Consider the following 19,459-nt stretch of genomic DNA (forward strand, 5'->3'; position numbering starts at 1 on the left):
GGAGCGACGTCATCTGAAGGTGCTTTTCTATTGGCTGATGCTCGATGACATCACTTGTGTGTGACACACTTCCAAACGTCCTCATTCCAGTTAATCTAAAAATAAATCTACTTAAAGTCACATCTAAAATCATCCACGCATTAAATTAATTACCATAGACTAAAACAAAGGACATTTTTGCTATAATAATCGTTAGTTTTAGTTAGTTTTGTAAACATAAAATTTCAGTTAGTTTTCATTTTTTGAAAAGCATTTTCATTTTTATTTCATTTCGTTAACAAAATAGCTTTTTGAATTTTAGTTTGAGTTTTCGTTAGTTTTAGTTAACTAAAATAACCTTGGTAGTCACATTTTTATACTTATTCAAAATTTTGAACAGATTCATAATTTAATGCCGACAGCCAAATGTCTTGCAGCCTTGAACGAAATCTGACGAAATGCTCGTACTCGCTATCTGCGCGCATACACACAAGCCTTTGCCGCTCAGTGGGATATGGGCTTTAAGATTCAGCTACTGGTTTGCTCCGTAACCAAAATGTTGATCATTGTTTCCAATGACGAGGCAAATGTTTGTAAATGTTTTGTGTTTATTCAACACAAAGATGAAAGATAGTGTGCGTGTGTGTATAGAGGCTGCTAACCTGTGGAGTTAAAGACGCCGGTTGAGGGTGGGGTGAAGCTCTCTGCCAGCAGCGTGTTGTAAGGAGACGTGCCACTGCGAGTCTGCAGCACCGGGTTGGCCAGAAGGTGGTTACCCATGGCTGCTGTAATATAAAAAAAAATTAATAAAAAAAACTCATCCACATGCATCATCATAAATGGGCTCTTTGCATTGCATGCATGCAAATCAAGCCCAGTGTATGGCGCTGGGTAATAACACCTGAAATGGCACAAATGTTTACAGTTGCTCCAAATGGGGCTGTTTTTGTTACAGCGGTGTTTTATGGAGTCATTTCACTGCCTCCTGATTGTAACCTTTGAGTAAAAAAACACAATTGAAAGGCAAAGTTACTGTTTGCCGTTATTGCCATTTGTTTCCCTTTGGCTCTCAACAGTGAAGACAGGAGGGGGGTGGGTGCGGAGGGCTGGGGGGCGGGGAACAGTAATGCATGCCATTATGTAGTCCCGGAGTGCAGCCATTGAAACACAGTTAATTTTACACTGAAAATGTGAATGCCACCAAAAAGACAAATAGAAGTGAAAGCACAGGGAGGATGTTGTGTAAAAGGCTGCAGGCGAGCGCGAGCAGAAATGCCATGAAATTAAAAACAGGACAGCATGACGGAGCGCGCGCAGACGCTAAGTGCGGGCTGCAGGTACGGCCTGCCCTCGCCTTCATCACGTGGAAAATAAAAATAAGCACTCACGCTCGGCTATTTATTCATCATTTCCCCTCCTCCCTCAAAGCCTCTGGCAAAGCTCGCCTCCTGCTTTCTACTTTCGTTGGCTTGTTCTCTTATGTTGCTTCAACCGCATTTTCATACTTCCTCTCGCCAGACTTTTTTTTTCACGAAGAGGCAAACACCACCAAATTAATGTGGATACGCTCCCTGTGATGTCCTCTTAGGAATACCCGAGCTACCAGATTGAAGTGGCGAGAGAAAGTAGGGCAAAGGAAATCATTTGTGCGTGTGTGTGTGTGTGTGTGTGTGTGTGTCATGAGCACCTTGCTTCCAGGACACACCAGAAAATTGTTGTGCATCATACACACACAGGCACACGCACACACCCTGTCAAGTGGCAAACTCAAAGAGATGAAGAAGCTTCTCAATTGTGGCTCCTTTTGTTTTGGCTGGTCTGGACGATCACATTTAACCCACCTATCCACTTTTTTTTTTTTTAATAGCGCTTGTCCTCGGGGTCGCAGGTGAGCTGGAGCCTTGTGAGAGGTGGAATGTGTACACCGTGTACTAGTCACCAGCCAATCACAGATGATGTACTGTATATCTCACTGGACTTTAATATGGGTACTCTGGCTTCTTCCCACCACATTCCAACAACATACAAGGCTTACTTAAAGGGACTTTAACTTGGAAAATCAACTTTTTGGAGCTTTTAGCCATGTTAAAATGTCACCCAAAAACATGACCAAAAGTGGTGCTTGCTCTATGAGAAATTCTACGTCATTCTGCTCTCCAAGCACCAGCCCCTCCCAACATGAGAAAGCGAGTGGGTACTCACTCTATGACGTCATTAGGTGCAGAGCCAACCCCGCACCACCTATGCAGACTAAACACACACTCACTTTCTCTGAGACCTCCATGCTCGCAAGTGATAAAAGTAGCCTGTCCAAATGTATTCAAAGCAATCAATTATCTTTCACATTTGTAATGCCAAAGTGCAATGACAATTGGCCATCTTAAATTCCCAGAAAGCTTGTGGCTGACACGTGTAAACTACAAGTACAATTTCTGCGCTGTTGAACCTAACTTAACAAATGGTGTAGTGCGCTCACCATGTAAGCAGAAGGTTCCCGGTTCACGTCCCACTCAGGGTTTTGTTTTCCCAACACTCCGGTCTTCCTACGCTACGATTTCTTCCGGTAAGGAGCCGTTTTGTTTCAAATGTTTATTGACGAATTGAACATCCATCCAATTTTCACATTCAAAGAAGACACGGTTGTACTGCAAGGGCTGGCCGGTCTTGCGTGGCCACACAGAGGAGCTCAAACGCGGCGCTCCAGAGTTGGAGGGGCGGGGTTATACTGAACCAGGCGATTTACTTCCATGATAGAAAAATAGCCAGCAAAATACCCAATATTTCCTAAAGAATTACGTCGCCATGGTGTCAAAGGTAAGATTTCATAATTATATGCCTGTAGTTAACTGTGCAAGGGCTTACATCCCCTTTAAGACAGTAATTGTCCTTAAAAGGTAGAAAGTGAGTGTGAATTCTTGATACATTCTCGTTGTTTCTGGTCTAGTCAAGTTTGTTCCACACCTCTCGATGTTATGCGAATAAAGAGTTAAAATCTTATTTGTGTCTGCGTTTTTGGGATCCAATTCCAGAGCCTAACAATACATATGTGCTCCTAACATTGAGAGGGAGCAGATAACTGCACTTTAGAATTAATTTTAAGACTGCAATCTTTAAATCTTGAAATGGTCTTTGAGCTGCTCCATCTCCACATTCCTGTTCTGTGCCTCAGGTCAGCTGACCAGCTGCTCCCAGAAGAGCACAGAGGGGATTGTGTTTTTTTCTTTTAGTGTTCCCACACTATGGAACGACCTCCTGGTGCATATGAAGCAAGCCCCATTCGCTGTCCATTTTTCAAACCTGCTTTAAACCCATTTTTATTTCTTGAGGCCTTGTGATTTGATCCTACATTTTACTGGCTTATTTAACATTAGTTTTTTTTTTCTCTCCCAATTATCTTTATGTACAGCACTTTGTTTTAGCTGTGGTCGTGTTTAAAATGATCTGTAAATAAAATGAGTTGAGATTTAAGTTAACAGGGGGTGGGGCATGTAATTGCACATCACTGTAGTAGATGGCAGTGGCACTCTCATTGTCAGAGCATCATGTGCATAGAGTACGAGCTCCTTTTATAGACAAATATTACTATTATAGTCATTGCAAGAGTTTTTGTACAAACTATTTTCTTCTTCCTTTGTCACAAAAAGTAATTGAGAAGCACTCGCTTACCCCAGAATGCCTTTCTCACAACTAACATGTTACACATTCAAATTTAGGTGGTAGATAACAAGACTAAAATCATTATTCAAGCTGTTTAGGCTGTTTTTTCAATCACTCTTCCCTGGTCCAATAACACAAAAGGGTTTATTTAGTCGTGGTACCACCCAGAGGTATATGTGACGTCATGTTGAAAATGACATGGTTTCAGTTAAACAGCTTTTGTGACACTACTGAATTTCCATCAACCTACTGTACTCAAGTGTGGTTGGGAGCAATAGCAGGAAAACTCACCACGGTTGAGCGTGGGCGTGCTGTTGATATCCCCCGCCATGAAGGAAGACTCTGTCTGCTTCCGAACCGTGTCGTTCCACATGCGGCGGATCCGACTCTGAGGGAAGGAGCGGCACAGAGTGAGAAAAAAAAAACAAAAAAAAACATAAGCGTGTGGTGGTGGGGCTTTTATAGCTGTGGGGTTGCTGTAATCACAACTGCGGGGTTTGCTATAAGCCACAAAGAAAACAAGAGACACAGAGAGATGACTACAAGGCAATGTCATGTCATCAAGAGGAACAAATAACTGTAAGATGATTGCAGTAGCTGATACAGTCCCATTATGAAAAACACGTTTTATTGCCTGGTACAATTGTACATGTTCCCCATGCTGCGTGTTGCCTGATCGTTGTTTAGTACAAAAAGCGGAGACCAAATATGTTTATCAAGGAAAATGTCCTGGTCTCACACAATTACCATTTAAAGCATGTGAAACTGCACATTGAACGATCAAATGAGAACCAATACAATGCAACAGTATTTTGTGTTAGTCTTGATTGTCGTGACACCTTAGAAAACAGCAGTGCAATTCATATCTACACGCACGTGTTGCGCCACTGCTTGTAATCAAATATCCGTTGCTTAAAGGGAATGTTTGTTAGTCTGTCGATAGCATTTTGCATTGTGTTTGTATTAAGCTAAACACATATATCTATGGTTGCTAACAATGTATAATTCTCTTTGTTTTATGTTTAGTGAACTTCAACTAAGAGTGGCAATAAATAGCTTCAATCCTCTTTTTGAAGAAATGGTCACATATATACACCGTATTTTCACGACTATAAAACGCACCTAAAAGCCTTCAATTTTTTCAAAAGCTGACCATGCGTCTTATAATCCAGTGCGCCTTATATATGGATCAATATTGAGCCGCAACAGGTCTCGCTGTCAAGACGCTATCGGTGACCCTGCATGATCGGTGACGCGCAGGTGCAGAAGATCCCGCCATCTTGGATCGCTAGCTAATACTAATACTTTACCTCAGAGAAAATAATAAAACAGCTGTTTATTCATTTTGGGAGTGAATGGAAGTTGTCAGAAAGCTGGTTTGTAATCCATTAATAAAGTTTGACTGACCTATCTGACTGTTTTGTTGACATTCCCTTTAACGCAGCACCATCTAATGGATGCATAACGTAACCCCAGCCTCTACTGTGATAAGACTGTTATATATAAAATATGTCATTCATTGAAGGTGCGCCTTATATATGGAAAAAGTTTGAAAATATGTCGACCCCCGGCAAAAAGTTCTGTGATGTATAACAAACAATTTCTTGAATTAAAAAAAAAAAAAAAAAAAAAATCACTACTTTTTTATTGTATAACATATACAACCATGTCAATGCGCAATGACAAGGGAGCAAAAGTGTGACTGCTGTAAATGCGCAAAAATGGGTCAAAATTGTACATTAAAAATTCTTAGCTCACTTCTTGTATTTTTTAGGATATGGCTTCTACTGACTTTTTTGTACGTCTCTCGGTGCTACACGTGCCTCCCAATTTTTGCAGCCCGAGCTCAAACCTGCCGTGATAGCGCAACATTAGGGAGCCACTTTGTTTTCATCGTTTATATGACAACTTTAAATGATCACATTTTTCAAAAGGTCTGACAAGACTGCAAAGTTTGGTGAGTTGTCATACATGTTTAGGTTCTCACAAATGCTATTTATTTCGGAGAAGAAGAGGAATTTCTACAGATACAATAGCGACGTCTCAGTGGCCGATGCTCGGGCACTATCCATCCATCCATCCATTTTCTTGACCGCTTATTCCTCACAAGGGTCGCGAGGGGTGCTGGCGCCTATCTCAGCTGGCTCTGGGCAGTAGGCGGGGGACACCCTGGACTGGTTGCCAACCAATCGCAGGGCACACAGAGACGAACAACCATCCACACTCACACACACACCTTCGGGACAATTCGGAGCGCCCAATTAACCTGCCATGCATGTCTTTGGAATGTGGGAGGAGACCGGAGTACCCGGAGAAGACCCACGCGGGCACGGGGAGAACATGCAAACTCCACCCAGGAAGGTCCGAGCCTGGACTCGAACCGGAGACCTCAGAACTGGGAAGCGGACGTGCTAACCACTCGACTACCGTGCCGCCCGCTCGGGCACTAATCAAAGCATATTTTAGTACTTTATATACTTGTATTAGTGTACTATTATAACATATAATGATATCAGATAATATATAAAATAAAAAATAAAAGTCATACTGCAGGAAGGCTCAATGTTTTTTGTACTGCTTGTATCGGACGTGTACCAAACGTAGCTGTGTGTATATTTGACAATTCAAGCGTTTAAGTTAAGTGGGTTCATTTTACTCTACACAGCTTGCAAGCAAAAAGGCCTGTGCAAATATTTCCCGATTTACAGTGCTATTTATCCTGTTATGACTCAAATTTGCTTGCAAAAATAAAGCGCGTCCAATCCATTCCATTTCAGGTGTAGCACAATAACACCAGTAAGAGACACTTTTCATTTGCACACTATTTCTGAGCTCAGCGGGGAACGATGACGCCCGGCGGATGTGAAAAAGGAGGGGGGAGAATAAAAGAGTGAGAGTGTGTCATGAAAAATCATGTGAACAGTGCATCCATCTTGCCTGCACCTGTCTGTGGGCTGCCGCGTGGCGAGCTTGGCTGCCACTGTAGTAACGGTTGTTGGCGCGCAGGCCAGAGTTCTTCATGGCACCGTGGGAGCTGCTGGTGGACGCACGGTTGCAGCAGTAGGAATGACGCAGGCACTTACTGTACTCCTTGTGGACCTGTAACACAAGAGCAAAGCAGTTCAATAGAATGTTTGTAAATCAGTAGAAAATAGCTCAAACAGTCACCATGTCACACAGGTGTCAATTTTTAAGGTTTGTTTCTTTATAAGTGTATTTTTTTTCTTGTCATTTTTGTAGAAAAGTGAGTGAGTGAGAGAGTGCGGAAGGTAGCATACTGGCGTTCATACTAGTAAACTACGGCCTAGAACAAACTGCACCTTTGAAAGTCACTGAAAACTTATCATAAATTGAATACAGAGAAACAGCTTGTAACAGAAACATGCATGGGAGAAACAGCCGTGGCTGCAGGAATGTGGTATAATGGTACGTAACCTTATCAAGTACCTTTTTCTGAAGAGCGCAGTGGAAGATGAAAATGAACATGCCCTGGAAGGCGTTGAAGGTGGTGAAGAGGTACGCCATAATCAGTGAATTCTCGTTGATGAACATTAGGCCAAACGCCCACGTCAGCCCCAAGAGGAACAACAGGGTGATGGCACCCAGCACCCACGCCCTGGAAAACAGCACGTCATCATATCACAAGAAGGCTTCATGGGCAGTTAGTATGCCCAAACAGTCTTTTAGGTGCAAGGCGGTCACTATTTTATGTATTGCGCTTTACATTGTGTGTTAGCATTAAGATAATCAAGGCTGTTCAAGTTCTGTCAATCAAGTTCTGGGGTCGTTTTAAACTGTCTATTGTATGTTTTCCTTGACAGTGAACTTCAACTGTGAGTGGTAATAAAGAGCTTGAACCCTCTTTCTAACTGCTAACTGCTGCGTATTGTAAAGTTTGAGTTGATTGGAGTTCACTGCCACTACATGATCCTAATTTCCTTTGTTGAACCAGGTAAGGCAACCGAGAACAGTTTCTCATTTACAATGGCAACCTGGATGTAATTTAGGGTTAGGTGCTGGTCGGTATTTGGGATCCCATACTTCTTATTAGTGTTGTTCCCATACCGTTTTTTGGCTCCCGATACCGATACCGATACCCAGCTTTGCAGTATCGGCCGATACCGATACCATACCGATACTTAAGTTTTTTTTTTCCTCAACATGAAAAAGCTGTCCTGCCATTGGTTCAGAGCATTCAAGGGCCAATAGGATATCTTAGATCGGCATGCAATGAACATGTCACATATTAGTGAATGTCGTGCACCAGCAAGACACAAGATGCTGCATCCAAAATCCTATATTAGCATTGGAATTAATGGTATCGGAATGTTACTTGTGAGTAGTTACCGATACCGATACCACTGGTTTAATGCAGTATCGGCACCTCTGCCGATACCAGTATCGGTATCGGAACAACACTACTTCTTATGGGGGACAAATATTTTGAATTCTGAATAACCACTTTAACGTGGTGTTCGTCCTTAGAGGTGCTACTGTATTACTTACTGCATTAAAAAAACTAACTAAAAACTTGATCTGAAAAGTCCATCTCACTTGATGCTATCCAGACGGCTGGAGTCAGGCTTGAGCGCCGATGAATTTCGAATCATCTTGTGTAAAGTGATCATCAGCAGAACGAGGTTGAGCTAAGACAAGAACGAGAGAGAGAGAGACAGAAAGAGACCGATCAAATAAAAGTGCAGCGGAGCGTGGGGCAGAACGCCCGCCTTTGCACTCTCCATAACCTCAAGCAAAGTGCCATGAGATACTCTTCAGGTTTGACTGTGCAATATCGAAAGCGCACACGAGAGAGAGAAAGAGCCATCACGCTGGCAGACAGTAAAACTAATACCATAATAACAAATGAAACGGGTCCAATGAAGCTCCAGATGAAGTAGTTATCCACCCGCAGCCAGCATCTGGAGTGGCACACAGAGGAGAAGGGGAATTAGACCGAAGTGAGCTCAAACAGTCACACGCTATTTGTCTGTCTCGCCGGATTATTAAATGAAGGCTAATCATCAGGCTTTTGGCTAAGTGTATTCACCGAGGGCCGGTCTGCGGGGAGGTGCGGGATATTAAGCTGCACGCCGTGGCTACTTCTCAATCAGCAGGTGCCAAAAAAAAGAAAACGGGAAAAAAAAAAAAGAGGGCCCAACTCAGCACGTACGCTTTCTTGGTCCCGTAGCTCCTGTAGTCTATGGCCGCCGAGATGCCCACCACCAGCGCGGGGAAGCAGTAGCCGCACAGGTAGTAGTACTTTTTGCGGGAGTACTCGCTCTCAAACACCTCCACCAGCATGAGATAGAGCTGCACGCCCTCCAGACACATCCACGAGAAGGCGGCCAGGAAGAAGAAATGCAGCAGTCCGGCGAAAATGGGACAGGCGATCTGAAGCCGGGAGGGAAGAAAGAGATTGGAGGAGGCAGAGCAGGGAGGAAATTCAAGTGGAGAGGACAGAAGAGAGGAAAAACTATCAGCTAGTGCGATCATTTCGTTTGGGTGGAGGAGGGAAAAAAAGGAGAATCCTGGCTGATTTAAAGTGGATTTGAAAAGTCTACACACCCCTGCTCAAATGCCATTTTTGTGATATCAAAAAGAGACCAAGATAAATCATTGGAACTACATTTAGAAATATTTTTCAGAAGAGAAGTAAAATTAAATAACATAGATTATATAGTTGCACAAGTGTGCACACCCTCTTGGAACTTGGATGTGGCTGTGTTTACAATTAACCTGTCAAATTCAAACTCTTGACATCACGATTGAAAACGGCAACACAGTTGCTCCGGGCTCCAGAAATAACCAATCACGGCTCTCAATCTCACCATGTGACATTGACAAACAGAGCCGTGATTGGTCATTACCTGAACCCTGAGCAACTTTGATGACATTTTAGATGGACATCAAGTGGCAAAATGGCCACACCCTGAGATGGATAATAATGGGTCTATTTTGCTGTTTTATTCATATTCCACAAATACAATCAGAATACCATATTTAGACTAGTGGAGCTATAAATAGAACACATTATCGTAAAGGGAATTTTTGGGTTGACGCCCCATTTAACTCATTAGCTCCCGAAAACGTATAAATATGTTCTATTTTAAATGTTTAAAGTGTCCAAAAAACGTATATAGAAGTTTTTATGCCAGAGCAAAGAGAAGGCTTTGATGCAGCCTCTGTACTGCAGCGAACAGTTGAAGCAATGGTAGTAATTACAAAAACGGCCAGCAGATGGCAGCAGAGTATAAGAGATCAACCAAACTGATGGAATTTCCTGGACATTTTATGATAAAGCTCACCTGGTAGTCGGTCTTGTCGATGCCGATGAGGAAGAGCAGCTCGGCAATGAAGAGGTTGATGCACAGGTTCTTGTGGATGGTGTTGCGGTCGGTCTGCAGGCCGCGCAGGAAGCAGAAGGTGGAGATGCAGATGGCCAAACACACCAGCGAGATGACGATTCCCACCCAGGTGATCACGAACAGGATCAGCTCGTGCATTCTGCCCTGGAACTGAGGGCCCGGGAGGGGGAGAGAAAAAAGAGGGGGGGGTAATGTGAGGACAAATGAAACAAATTGAGGTGGCAACAACATGAGACAAAGTGTGAGGAAGACAGCGGGATGAGCGATGAGCAAGCCGAGCGACAGAACAAAGGGGGGAGGGAGAGAAAAGGCAACATAGCTCCATTTAATATTTGTAAATATATGCAAAGAGCTAAAGTGTGAAGACAAGAGACAAGACGTCCTGGCTAAAAAAAAAAAAAGAAAAAAAAATTATGTGAATGTCAGCTGGAAATGGGAAGACAGGAATTTGTAAGCCTCTGCTCGTGTCGGCTTGAAAGACGGACAGAGGGAAATATTTCAAAACAAAGAGTCTGTCAGCTTGTAGAGTGTGCATTAATGTGCCTGCATTCATTACTCCCACTGCTGGACTGCGTGGCCATTAAATGCTGGCACTGCCACGTGTTTCCTTCATCACTGATCGGGAAAATTAACAATCAATTATTCCTTCATTGTTAAGATGATTAGACTAATTACAAGAACAGAAAACAAGGAACAAAAAGAAAGAGTCCAAAACTTCCCATTGAAAAATGATAAGGAAAACCACAAAAAGAGGCAGCAGATATCTGAGGTTCAGCGTTAAATCCTTTCAACATGAGTGAGGTGTCATTCCATCCGTGGAAAACACCCACACCATAGCGACGAAAGATGACAGGAAGCAAAGCTAATGTCGCACAACTTTTTCAGTCGGGAGAACCTCACTCCATACTCTCCCAAAGAGTATAGAAAAGTTTTTTTGGTTCAATTTGGCTACATTTCCATCCATTTTTCTTTTTAAAGCATTCCTCATGAGGAACATAGACAATATACATACAGTACTGTATATGTATGTATATCATAGACTGGTCATTAGCCATTCACAGGGACCTCCCTTTATATGGGGTTAGCTAAATTTAGCCTGGGCTGTTATTAGTGGGAGTTGTCTTCACCATTTATTTTTCATGTTGTAGGATGACTTTGAAAGATCATATTTTCAGTATAATTACAGTTCCAACTATTATAGTCAGTTCTGCACATTTTCAGGGGATGCGACAATGACTCACGTTTTTTTGCAATAAGCGACAGGGCGTGGTCCTTATCCAATGCAAACTGTACCTCATTAGCAGCTTTTTAGCATAACATAAAGTACAGTAACACAAAATACAGGCGGTTCACCTGCTTCGGCAAATTCTACGAAATGCGAAAAAATGCTGTGTACTCACGTCTGTATCGTGGTGCATCATGAGCACGGCAAAGTTGGTGAGGTGGCTGCAGGAGCAGGTGGTGTGCGTGCTGTTGGTGTCCAGCAGCCGGCAGCCCTGCGTGGACCACTGGCCCGTCATGGAGCGCTCCGAGTAATTCCAAAAGGAGCAGTTTGGGCTGTAGAAGTTGTCCAACTGAGAAGAAAACAAATAAGTGAGCACTATTTTATATTTAAATCACGCTCAATGATTTTGAAAATTAATGTGTGGTAATTACGTTTTTTTTCCCCCTTTGATAGTGCAATTGCGATATAAAATGTGATTATTTTTTAAGGTCATCAACTTCCCATGTATTTCTTTAACAAACACGAGCAATAAATCAATCTGTATAAGAAACAATATCAAACTTTTTACGAAATGTTTTGGTCTTATAGGTTAAGCTTAATATAAAGTGAAATAACTCATGAAATTATCTAGAATATTAAATGAAAAAGCATATATATAAATATAAAGAGTTTATTTATGTATCTATTTCAATTATAGCATTGTTCACTTACTAAACACTTTGACAAAATTCTATCAAATAATGTCAACTACAACAATAATGCAAACAAAGTGGCTTTTTCACTTCAACTTTTCATGTTTCATGCAACAATAATATGTAAGTATGGACTGTACTTAGATAGACACTAGAAACATATAAAGTTAGGCAAATATCCATTACTTGAAGGACCATAAACACTGCAAAATTAATGAATGCTAGGTTGTTTTTTTTAGCCCGTCTGTCTATGGTGTTTTGCATTGTGTGTTAGCATTAAGCTAGCAGACTTTCATTCGACACAATTATGTGTTTTGTTAAATACACAGCATGCATTTGTCTTTGTTTTATGTTTATTTTCCCATTAAACGACATCTAAAAGAGTCAATCAGAAGCTTGAAACTTTTCGAAAGAACTCTTCACTATCTGCTGCTTGTTCGCTGTTACCTCGAAAACTTGAGACACCCACCTGCAGATGTTTGAGCGTGAATACCACCGGCTCGGTTAGAAACACGCGGCTGGACTCTTTGTTTATGGAGGCCGAGATGACGTGGGAGTTGACCGCCAGGCGCCTGCGGCCGTGGGCCGACTGTGCGTCCATCTTGACCGTGGCGTTCTCGGTGGACAGGAAGGAGCCCAGGTTCTTGTACAGGATGAACACCACCTTCACTTGCCCTGCGAGAGACAACGAAAAGTAAAAACAAGAGCGCAAATTGAAGCAAAACGGGGGCGTAATATGCTAATGGAGGTAAGAGTGACAGATATGGAGGGCGGGGAGTGACAGGGCGAGAGAGTGGGAGACAAAGGGAGGGAGTTAGTGGAGGTTAGAATGATGGGAAGGAGCGTTTCATTTTTACGGGCGGAGGCGAGCGCGATTTAATGCGGAGGGCAATGGAACATTCATCCCTCAAGCATTCACAGATCTCTTATTATTCCGTATGAATATTTCATGTGCGTTTGTTTCAATCATTCTAATCTGGTTGCCGAGCGCAGACAGACAACAGAGGAGGGATTGGGATGAGAGCGGAAGATTGCTGAGATTGCCGTCTGCGACCGGCGGACCCGATTGTGATCGACATGCCTGCCCGGCCATTCTATTAAGACTCCAAACAGTCGCCAAGTGGAAAAAAAAAAAAATGGTCTCAGCGCTTTTCGTTAATCTGATTAGCCTGTTATTATGAAGCACTAACTCAGTTGCTGCTTTAGGCTTGCATAAAAATGCAAATGGACTGTGGAAAGAGTGAGCAGAGTGTTAAGGTAGACCAGTGGGTGTGTAAAGTATGGCCCGTGGGGGCAAGCATTTTCGTTACTAAGAATTCTCTAATATTTGTTGTATTAATTTAGATCTTCTTTCCCTTAAAATGATTCAATAAACCCTTCACAGTTAAGGATAAGATTGAAACCTGAACCAGAATTTTCTATAACCCTCTATGACTGCCCCTGCTAATACATATCAATTCTTATTGTGCTAGAAAAATCTATAATGTTTAACAAATAAAATCACAATAATAATATGAACACTGATCACTATTATTAGGATTGTTTAAAATACTCCTCCTCCTCCTCCTACTAATAGTAGTACTGCATGATGTGATAGATCCAAAATGTCAACCTATACCTTATCAATAAAACATTTTATTCACAATAATAATTATACAAATGGGTACATTTATCATCATTAACAATTTCGAAAAATATACCGTATTTTCCGCACTATAAGGCGCACCGCATTATAAGGCCCACCTTCAATGAATGACATATTTTGAAACTTTTTCCATATATAAGGCGCTACAATAGAGGCTGGGGTTACATTATGCATCCATTAGATGGTGCTGCGCTAAAGGGAACGTCAACAAAACAGTCAAATAGGTCAGTCAAACTTTATTAATAATTACAAACCAGCTTTCTGACAACTCCATTCACTCCCAAAATGAATAAACAGCTGTTTTATTATTTTCTCTGAGGTAAAGTATTAGTATTAGCTAGCGATCCAAGATGGCGGGATCTTCTGCACATGCACGTCACTGATCATGCAGGGTCACCGATAGCGTCTTGACAGCGGGACCTGTTGCGGCTCAATATCGATCCATATATAAGGCGCACTGGATTATAAGGCGCATGGTCAGCTTTTGAAAAAATTGAAGACTTTTAGGTGCGCCTTATAGTGCGGAAAATACGGTAATAGTAGTACTGCATTATGTGCTAGATCCAAAATGTCAACCTATACCTTATCAATAAAACATTTTATTCTCAATAATAATTATACAAATGGGTACGTTTATCATTATTAACAATTTTGAAAAATTGAGCTGTCAATTACTTGGTGTTTTTGGCATGACTGTTCAGTCCCTCTCCCCCAGGAGTCGATGGGGACCACTGTATTTCACAACTAAAACAAAATGTGCTGATTTGAAAAATCAAATGTGGCCACTGAGATCGAATATTCGCTCGCCCCTGGTAGACTAAGTTTCTTGTGTTACTGACCATTACGACTATACTGCTTGATGGTGGAGGCCGACAGATGGATGGTGCTGTCGTTGGCGTGGTTAAGAGGGAAGGACAAATCCTGCAGGTCCATCTCCGTGTTCAGGACGTGCACCTCCAAATCTTGGGGGGAAGAACAACAACATACATTCAGAAACAAATTAAATGAAACATTACAAATTTACAAATATATATCGTTTCCATACAGTACAAAGTTGTTTGTTGAGGGACCAAAGTGTAGTTTTTATTCTTTAACTCATTTGCTCCCAATAACGTGTAAATATGTTTTTTTTAATCTTTTAAGTAAATACGTCTTTGTTTTTTTTGTTTTTTTTATGCTAAAGCATACAGAAGGCTTTGATGCAGCCTCTCAACTGCAAAGAACGGTTGCAGAAATGGTAGTTATTACACAAACGGCCAGCAGGTGGCAGCAGAGCAAAGGAGATCAACTAGGGCCATCTAGAAAAAAAGCTAAATTACTTACAATTTTAAATAGATTTGTGAAAACTGATGAAACTTAGCTCTCTTCTAATGCTAATTGCTGCAAAACAGTAACAAATAGAAACATACTTTTTTTTCTGATGAAAGAAGAGACTTTAATCTTTCTTTTGATAGGTTCCATGCCTTTATAGCAATTGAACACAATATTCTGTGGGCCTTGCAAAATCAGTCAAAATTCAGTAAAACAGTCGGGAGCGAACGGGACTGCTTCTGTGAAAATGGCTGGGAGTGAATGAGTTAATAACACTAGACTCACATTGTGTATTGAAGTATGACTATATTCATCAAGTAAGAAATAATTGAAAACACCAAAACCTGCAGTTAAACTTACTCAATAAGCCTAGTTCTGATCATATATATTTTAAGCCCCATAATTATTCGTATACCACATACTGATGTCTTAAAAAAGACAAAAAACAATGAAGATTTGTGAGTGTTGTTCTAGCTCACCGATATTGACCGCTCGGTCGGAGAAGCGACTCCCATACATGTTGTTGGCCAGGAGGAAGGCTCCTTTCTCCAGGATGTCCAGCAACATGGTGGCCGTGTGCGCTTGCTCCGTGCTGTTCATGTCCTGCCAGGAGTCCAGCGCCTCAGGACGGAGAAGGTTGTCCACCGTCTGCACCACCGCCTGCCGCCCATGGTTCATTTTCATGTTGTGTGAAGAATGCAAGTACTTTTCAGACATTCAGACCACTTCCACATTTTTTGAATCATTTTAATGGTATCCCCAAATTTCTTTTTAAAACAAATTCCAAAATGAAGAGTCTTTTTTTTTTTCATATTTATCATCTACTTCCACATTTCTTGATCGATTCAAACTATTCCAACTTACAAATGTTCAGCTCATTCAAGTCATCTGGAGTACTATTCACATTCAAAATGTATTTCTAAAAATCGAATTTACATATACTGTCTATTGCCTACTTCCACATTTCTTGACTGATTCAAACCATTCCAACATCAAAAAAAATGCACAGCTCATTCAGACCATCTCAGGATTTGTCTTTATCTTGCTTAACCTGCCTTCCTCCCTGCCCTGCAATTTCCTCTATGCCGAACATATTGCACATTCTATTCCTCCAATAAAATTCATTTAATGGCAATTTTATTTGAGTTGCCTGTTTGATGAATCATGTAATTCTCTTCCAGAGGCCTCTCAGAATGAACGATTGACTCGATCGTGCCATGGCAGGCAGGCAGAGATTTTTCGGCTCATAAAAGCTACATCGCATTCAAATTTGCTCCATCATTGCCAAATAGTGTCAAAAATAGCATGTACAGGCTATTCTTCACGCAACAACAGCTTACAATATGCGGTGTCATGTACCAGTGTGCTGCAGAAAGGTCACGGAAAAAAAGAAAGGCACGTTTCATCATTACAAGGAGAAACACAGGCGCACACGCACACACAGGGTCTTTTTGTGATATTACGTTACATGTTTCTGAGAAGTGCATATATTGGTGCAAACTGGTAGGGCAAACGATTCACATACCAACGTCAGATGACATGTTTCCTGAAGTCAGACGTCTCAGGCTCAAGGTTGCGGAGATTACGACATAAAGTCACATCATGTGACTTGTGGATATTAAATGTAATTAGTAGTTTAATTTGGAAATCAGTTTACTCAATCCTATTGAGCTGGGACTTTAGAAATTTGAATTTTGAAGTTTTATTTTTCTTTTAATATTATGATTTTGTTCTGGTAAAATTACGTTTTCCCTTCTATTATGTAATTATTCTCATAACACATATATGTTTTTGTATCACAAATACATTTTCACAAAATGAATTGTTTTCCTCATATTACACCTTTAATTTCATATCATGTTCTAAGTAATATTGTGGGCCCTATTTTCATAGACAGATGTGCTACTGTATTTGGTGTAGGAACAGGTGCATCTTAATTATCACTGTGTGCTCCCACCGCCCTGATTTTAATGGAAATGAGCGGAGCCTTTTCGACTAGCTAAAGGTCAGCTGCGTTCCATCCCACAATGGTGTAAAACGCCCTATTCGATCTGCCCGAGTCAAGTAAAATAGCAAAAGAAAGAGTCTGACTTTATTCTCATTCAATTAAATCTTTTTTCTTGATTTGTTCTCATAATACCACAAGTTTAGTCTTATCATATTCTCACATATTTGTTTTTCAAATACTACAATTTTATTCTTATAATTATTTTTCATATCATCACCAATATTAAAACGTTTTTCTCCTTTCTCCTCGTAATACCGTGACTTTATTCTCATAAAATATTTTTTATGCAATAATTTTGTCTCTCTTCTCTTACAAAATTACATTTTCAATTATATTACAGCTTTAATCCACTGCTCTTGATCACAACTTCTACCTGCCAATTGCGACAGAAAGACTAATTAGAAAACAGCAACGAGGTTCCCCGAGGAATCATATTCCTTCACAAGTGTGTAAAGTTGGCAGACAAAAGAGAACACGTACCTGGATGTAGGCCCGACACGTCCGCTCTCGCTTCTGAAACTGGATGGATAGAAAAAAGTCAACAATTAAGGAAAGAAAAAAAAAACGACCATAGATCAATACGACTTCCTGTGTGCGTGCATCCTGGTCCACCTTGTTGTAGTTGCGTGTGGCCGACTCCTTGTTCCCGGGCCTGAGGGACTGCAGCTGAGCGTCCAGGATGTCCAGGAGCTGCTCGATCAGTCGCACCGACGAGCTGATGTCCCCCGCCTGGATTCGCCCCCGTGTGTGGTTGGCCAGCTCGCCGGCGATGTTTGCCGCGTTCTCACCGCTTTTGATCTTCATGGCAAAAAAGCACACAAACACGTGTTTTATTGAAGAGGAGCTGGAGCTAACAACACGCTTTTGATTCAGCAGATTTCAAACTGTGCGGCTTCACGCGTCGAGTAAAAGCAAAGAGGAAGCAACGCGCCTTTTGAAAAAAAAACTCTCTTGAGTTATCATTTTCCCCAGACCCTCAGAAGAGGATCTTCATCACAGCTCCTCTTGTAAACAAACCTTGTAGTACACACTGTCAAGTAGAAGCTCAGTTCACAAATCACACCCTGAGCGACTGCTTTGCTGCTGCTGCGATCGATTGTTGCCAAAAGCAAGAGATTATTCATGGCGTGAAACTTTCCATTTTCCACCAGGAACGCGTGCAGACAAACCTAGTCATGCCTAAATAAAACAAGAGAATCCCGTTTATCGCTGGGGATCCCCGTTTGGGGCGAAACGATTACCCCAGTCGATTACTTCTCAGCACAATAATGAATATAGTTCCAAGTTGATTATTTGCCAATCACGTGCATCAACAACAAGGGTGACTGGCTGAAATCAAGAAGTGATCAGTTGGCGTATTATCAAATGCAAAATATGCAAGTCTATCCTCAAATTGTTTCCATTAGATATTTGAGTTAATAATGAGCTATAAACAACGTTAAGTGGGCTTTGTTTTCTATTTTCTGTGACACTTTTAGACCACTAAGAAGGGGAAGTCAAATCAAAAATTTTCTTTACAATAATACAGTATGGTATATGTGCCCTCATTAGTTTCAACAATGACATCACAAGAAAATAAGGTTAGCTTTAACGGTCATTACCTGAGTCCTTTGGCAGTGTAATGTCACTTTCACTTGACAGCTATATGGGTAGAATATGGAAATTTTATATTACCTAATTTTAGAACTGTTGGTAAAAGTTTTTGTGTGTCAAACTTTGGAACAGAGAAGTTACAACACAAGCAATGCCAAAACATCCCCAGATTCAAACTGTTGTAGAAACATATTGTTCGGTTTCAGTATTTGGAGAGTGCATCTTAAACTTACATCAATCTTCCATCTTATTGTGATAGTGTATGCTTGCTGCTTTTTTATCATTTCATACTATCTATCACCATTGTAGGCATACTTGTGTTATTGATATGTGCCATTTGTGCTCTTGTTTTGTTTCTGGTTTGTCTCTTACCCAAGCTGGTATTGTTACTTTTCATTACCATTGCTGGCGTGAGCTTTTGATGTCATGTTAGGTAATTAACACATTGTTTTAGTTGTTTGTAAACACACCGTTTTTCAGTATTCATGGAAACCGTTGTTGGTTTGCAGGAAAGTAGCTAAATTTGTATTCAAAGCTTGATATTAATGAGATTGGGGGTGGGACTTAAGTTTTTCTTCCTCCCACTCCTTTTCAGGATAGATTTAGTAAGATTTGTCTAGTAAAACTGATCTATTGTTGATGTTGATTGCTGCCTGAAATAAATGAACAAATGGAACAGCGAGTGTCAAAATGGCCGCCCCCTGAGATGGATCAAAACAGGTGGATTTTTGTTCACATTATATAAACACAATATTAATCAGAATGACACGTTTAGACTAGTGGTGGTGCATAGAACATGACATTGACTTCTCTTTTAAACTGGCCCCAGGAGACATATTCCTGTTCCTGAGAAACCACATAAAAGGAAGAAATTCTTAAATGAATACATTTCACTTTTTGATTGACAGTGACTGTGACCTGCCTCCTCAAAAGTAATAGAACTTCACTAAAAGTATACGAGAGTGAGTTAATTACATATTAAGA

General features: G+C 41.1%; 1 protein-coding gene across 9 annotated transcripts in view; it reads right to left on the bottom strand.

Moving 5' to 3' along the window:
- adgrl1a (adhesion G protein-coupled receptor L1a) overlaps positions 1-19,459 on the bottom strand; it is a 212,102-nt gene that overhangs the window by 5,600 nt on the left and 187,043 nt on the right. For 4 of the 9 annotated variants that reach the window (XM_077526142.1, XM_077526134.1, XM_077526127.1 and 1 more), the window contains 14 exons: positions 17,495-17,680; positions 17,363-17,401; positions 15,354-15,534; positions 14,403-14,525; positions 12,388-12,593; positions 11,402-11,575; positions 9,942-10,151; positions 8,807-9,027; positions 8,489-8,555; positions 8,191-8,282; positions 7,084-7,252; positions 6,574-6,735; positions 3,928-4,024; positions 642-764 (listed from right to left, as the gene is read on the bottom strand). In XM_077526142.1, the coding sequence (XP_077382268.1) occupies positions 642-764; positions 3,928-4,024; positions 6,574-6,735; positions 7,084-7,252; positions 8,191-8,282; positions 8,489-8,555; positions 8,807-9,027; positions 9,942-10,151; positions 11,402-11,575; positions 12,388-12,593; positions 14,403-14,525; positions 15,354-15,534; positions 17,363-17,401; positions 17,495-17,680 (2,050 nt within the window). The remainder of the gene's footprint in view (positions 1-641; positions 765-3,927; positions 4,025-6,573; positions 6,736-7,083; positions 7,253-8,190; positions 8,283-8,488; positions 8,556-8,806; positions 9,028-9,941; positions 10,152-11,401; positions 11,576-12,387; positions 12,594-14,402; positions 14,526-15,353; positions 15,535-17,362; positions 17,402-17,494; positions 17,681-19,459) is intronic. The other 5 variants (XM_077526196.1, XM_077526161.1, XM_077526187.1 and 2 more) reach the window with 3 other exon arrangements.

Source organism: Festucalex cinctus, chromosome 1 (assembly GCF_051991245.1).
Source record: "Festucalex cinctus isolate MCC-2025b chromosome 1, RoL_Fcin_1.0, whole genome shotgun sequence".
In the NCBI taxonomy this organism is placed as follows: domain Eukaryota; kingdom Metazoa; phylum Chordata; class Actinopteri; order Syngnathiformes; family Syngnathidae; genus Festucalex; species Festucalex cinctus.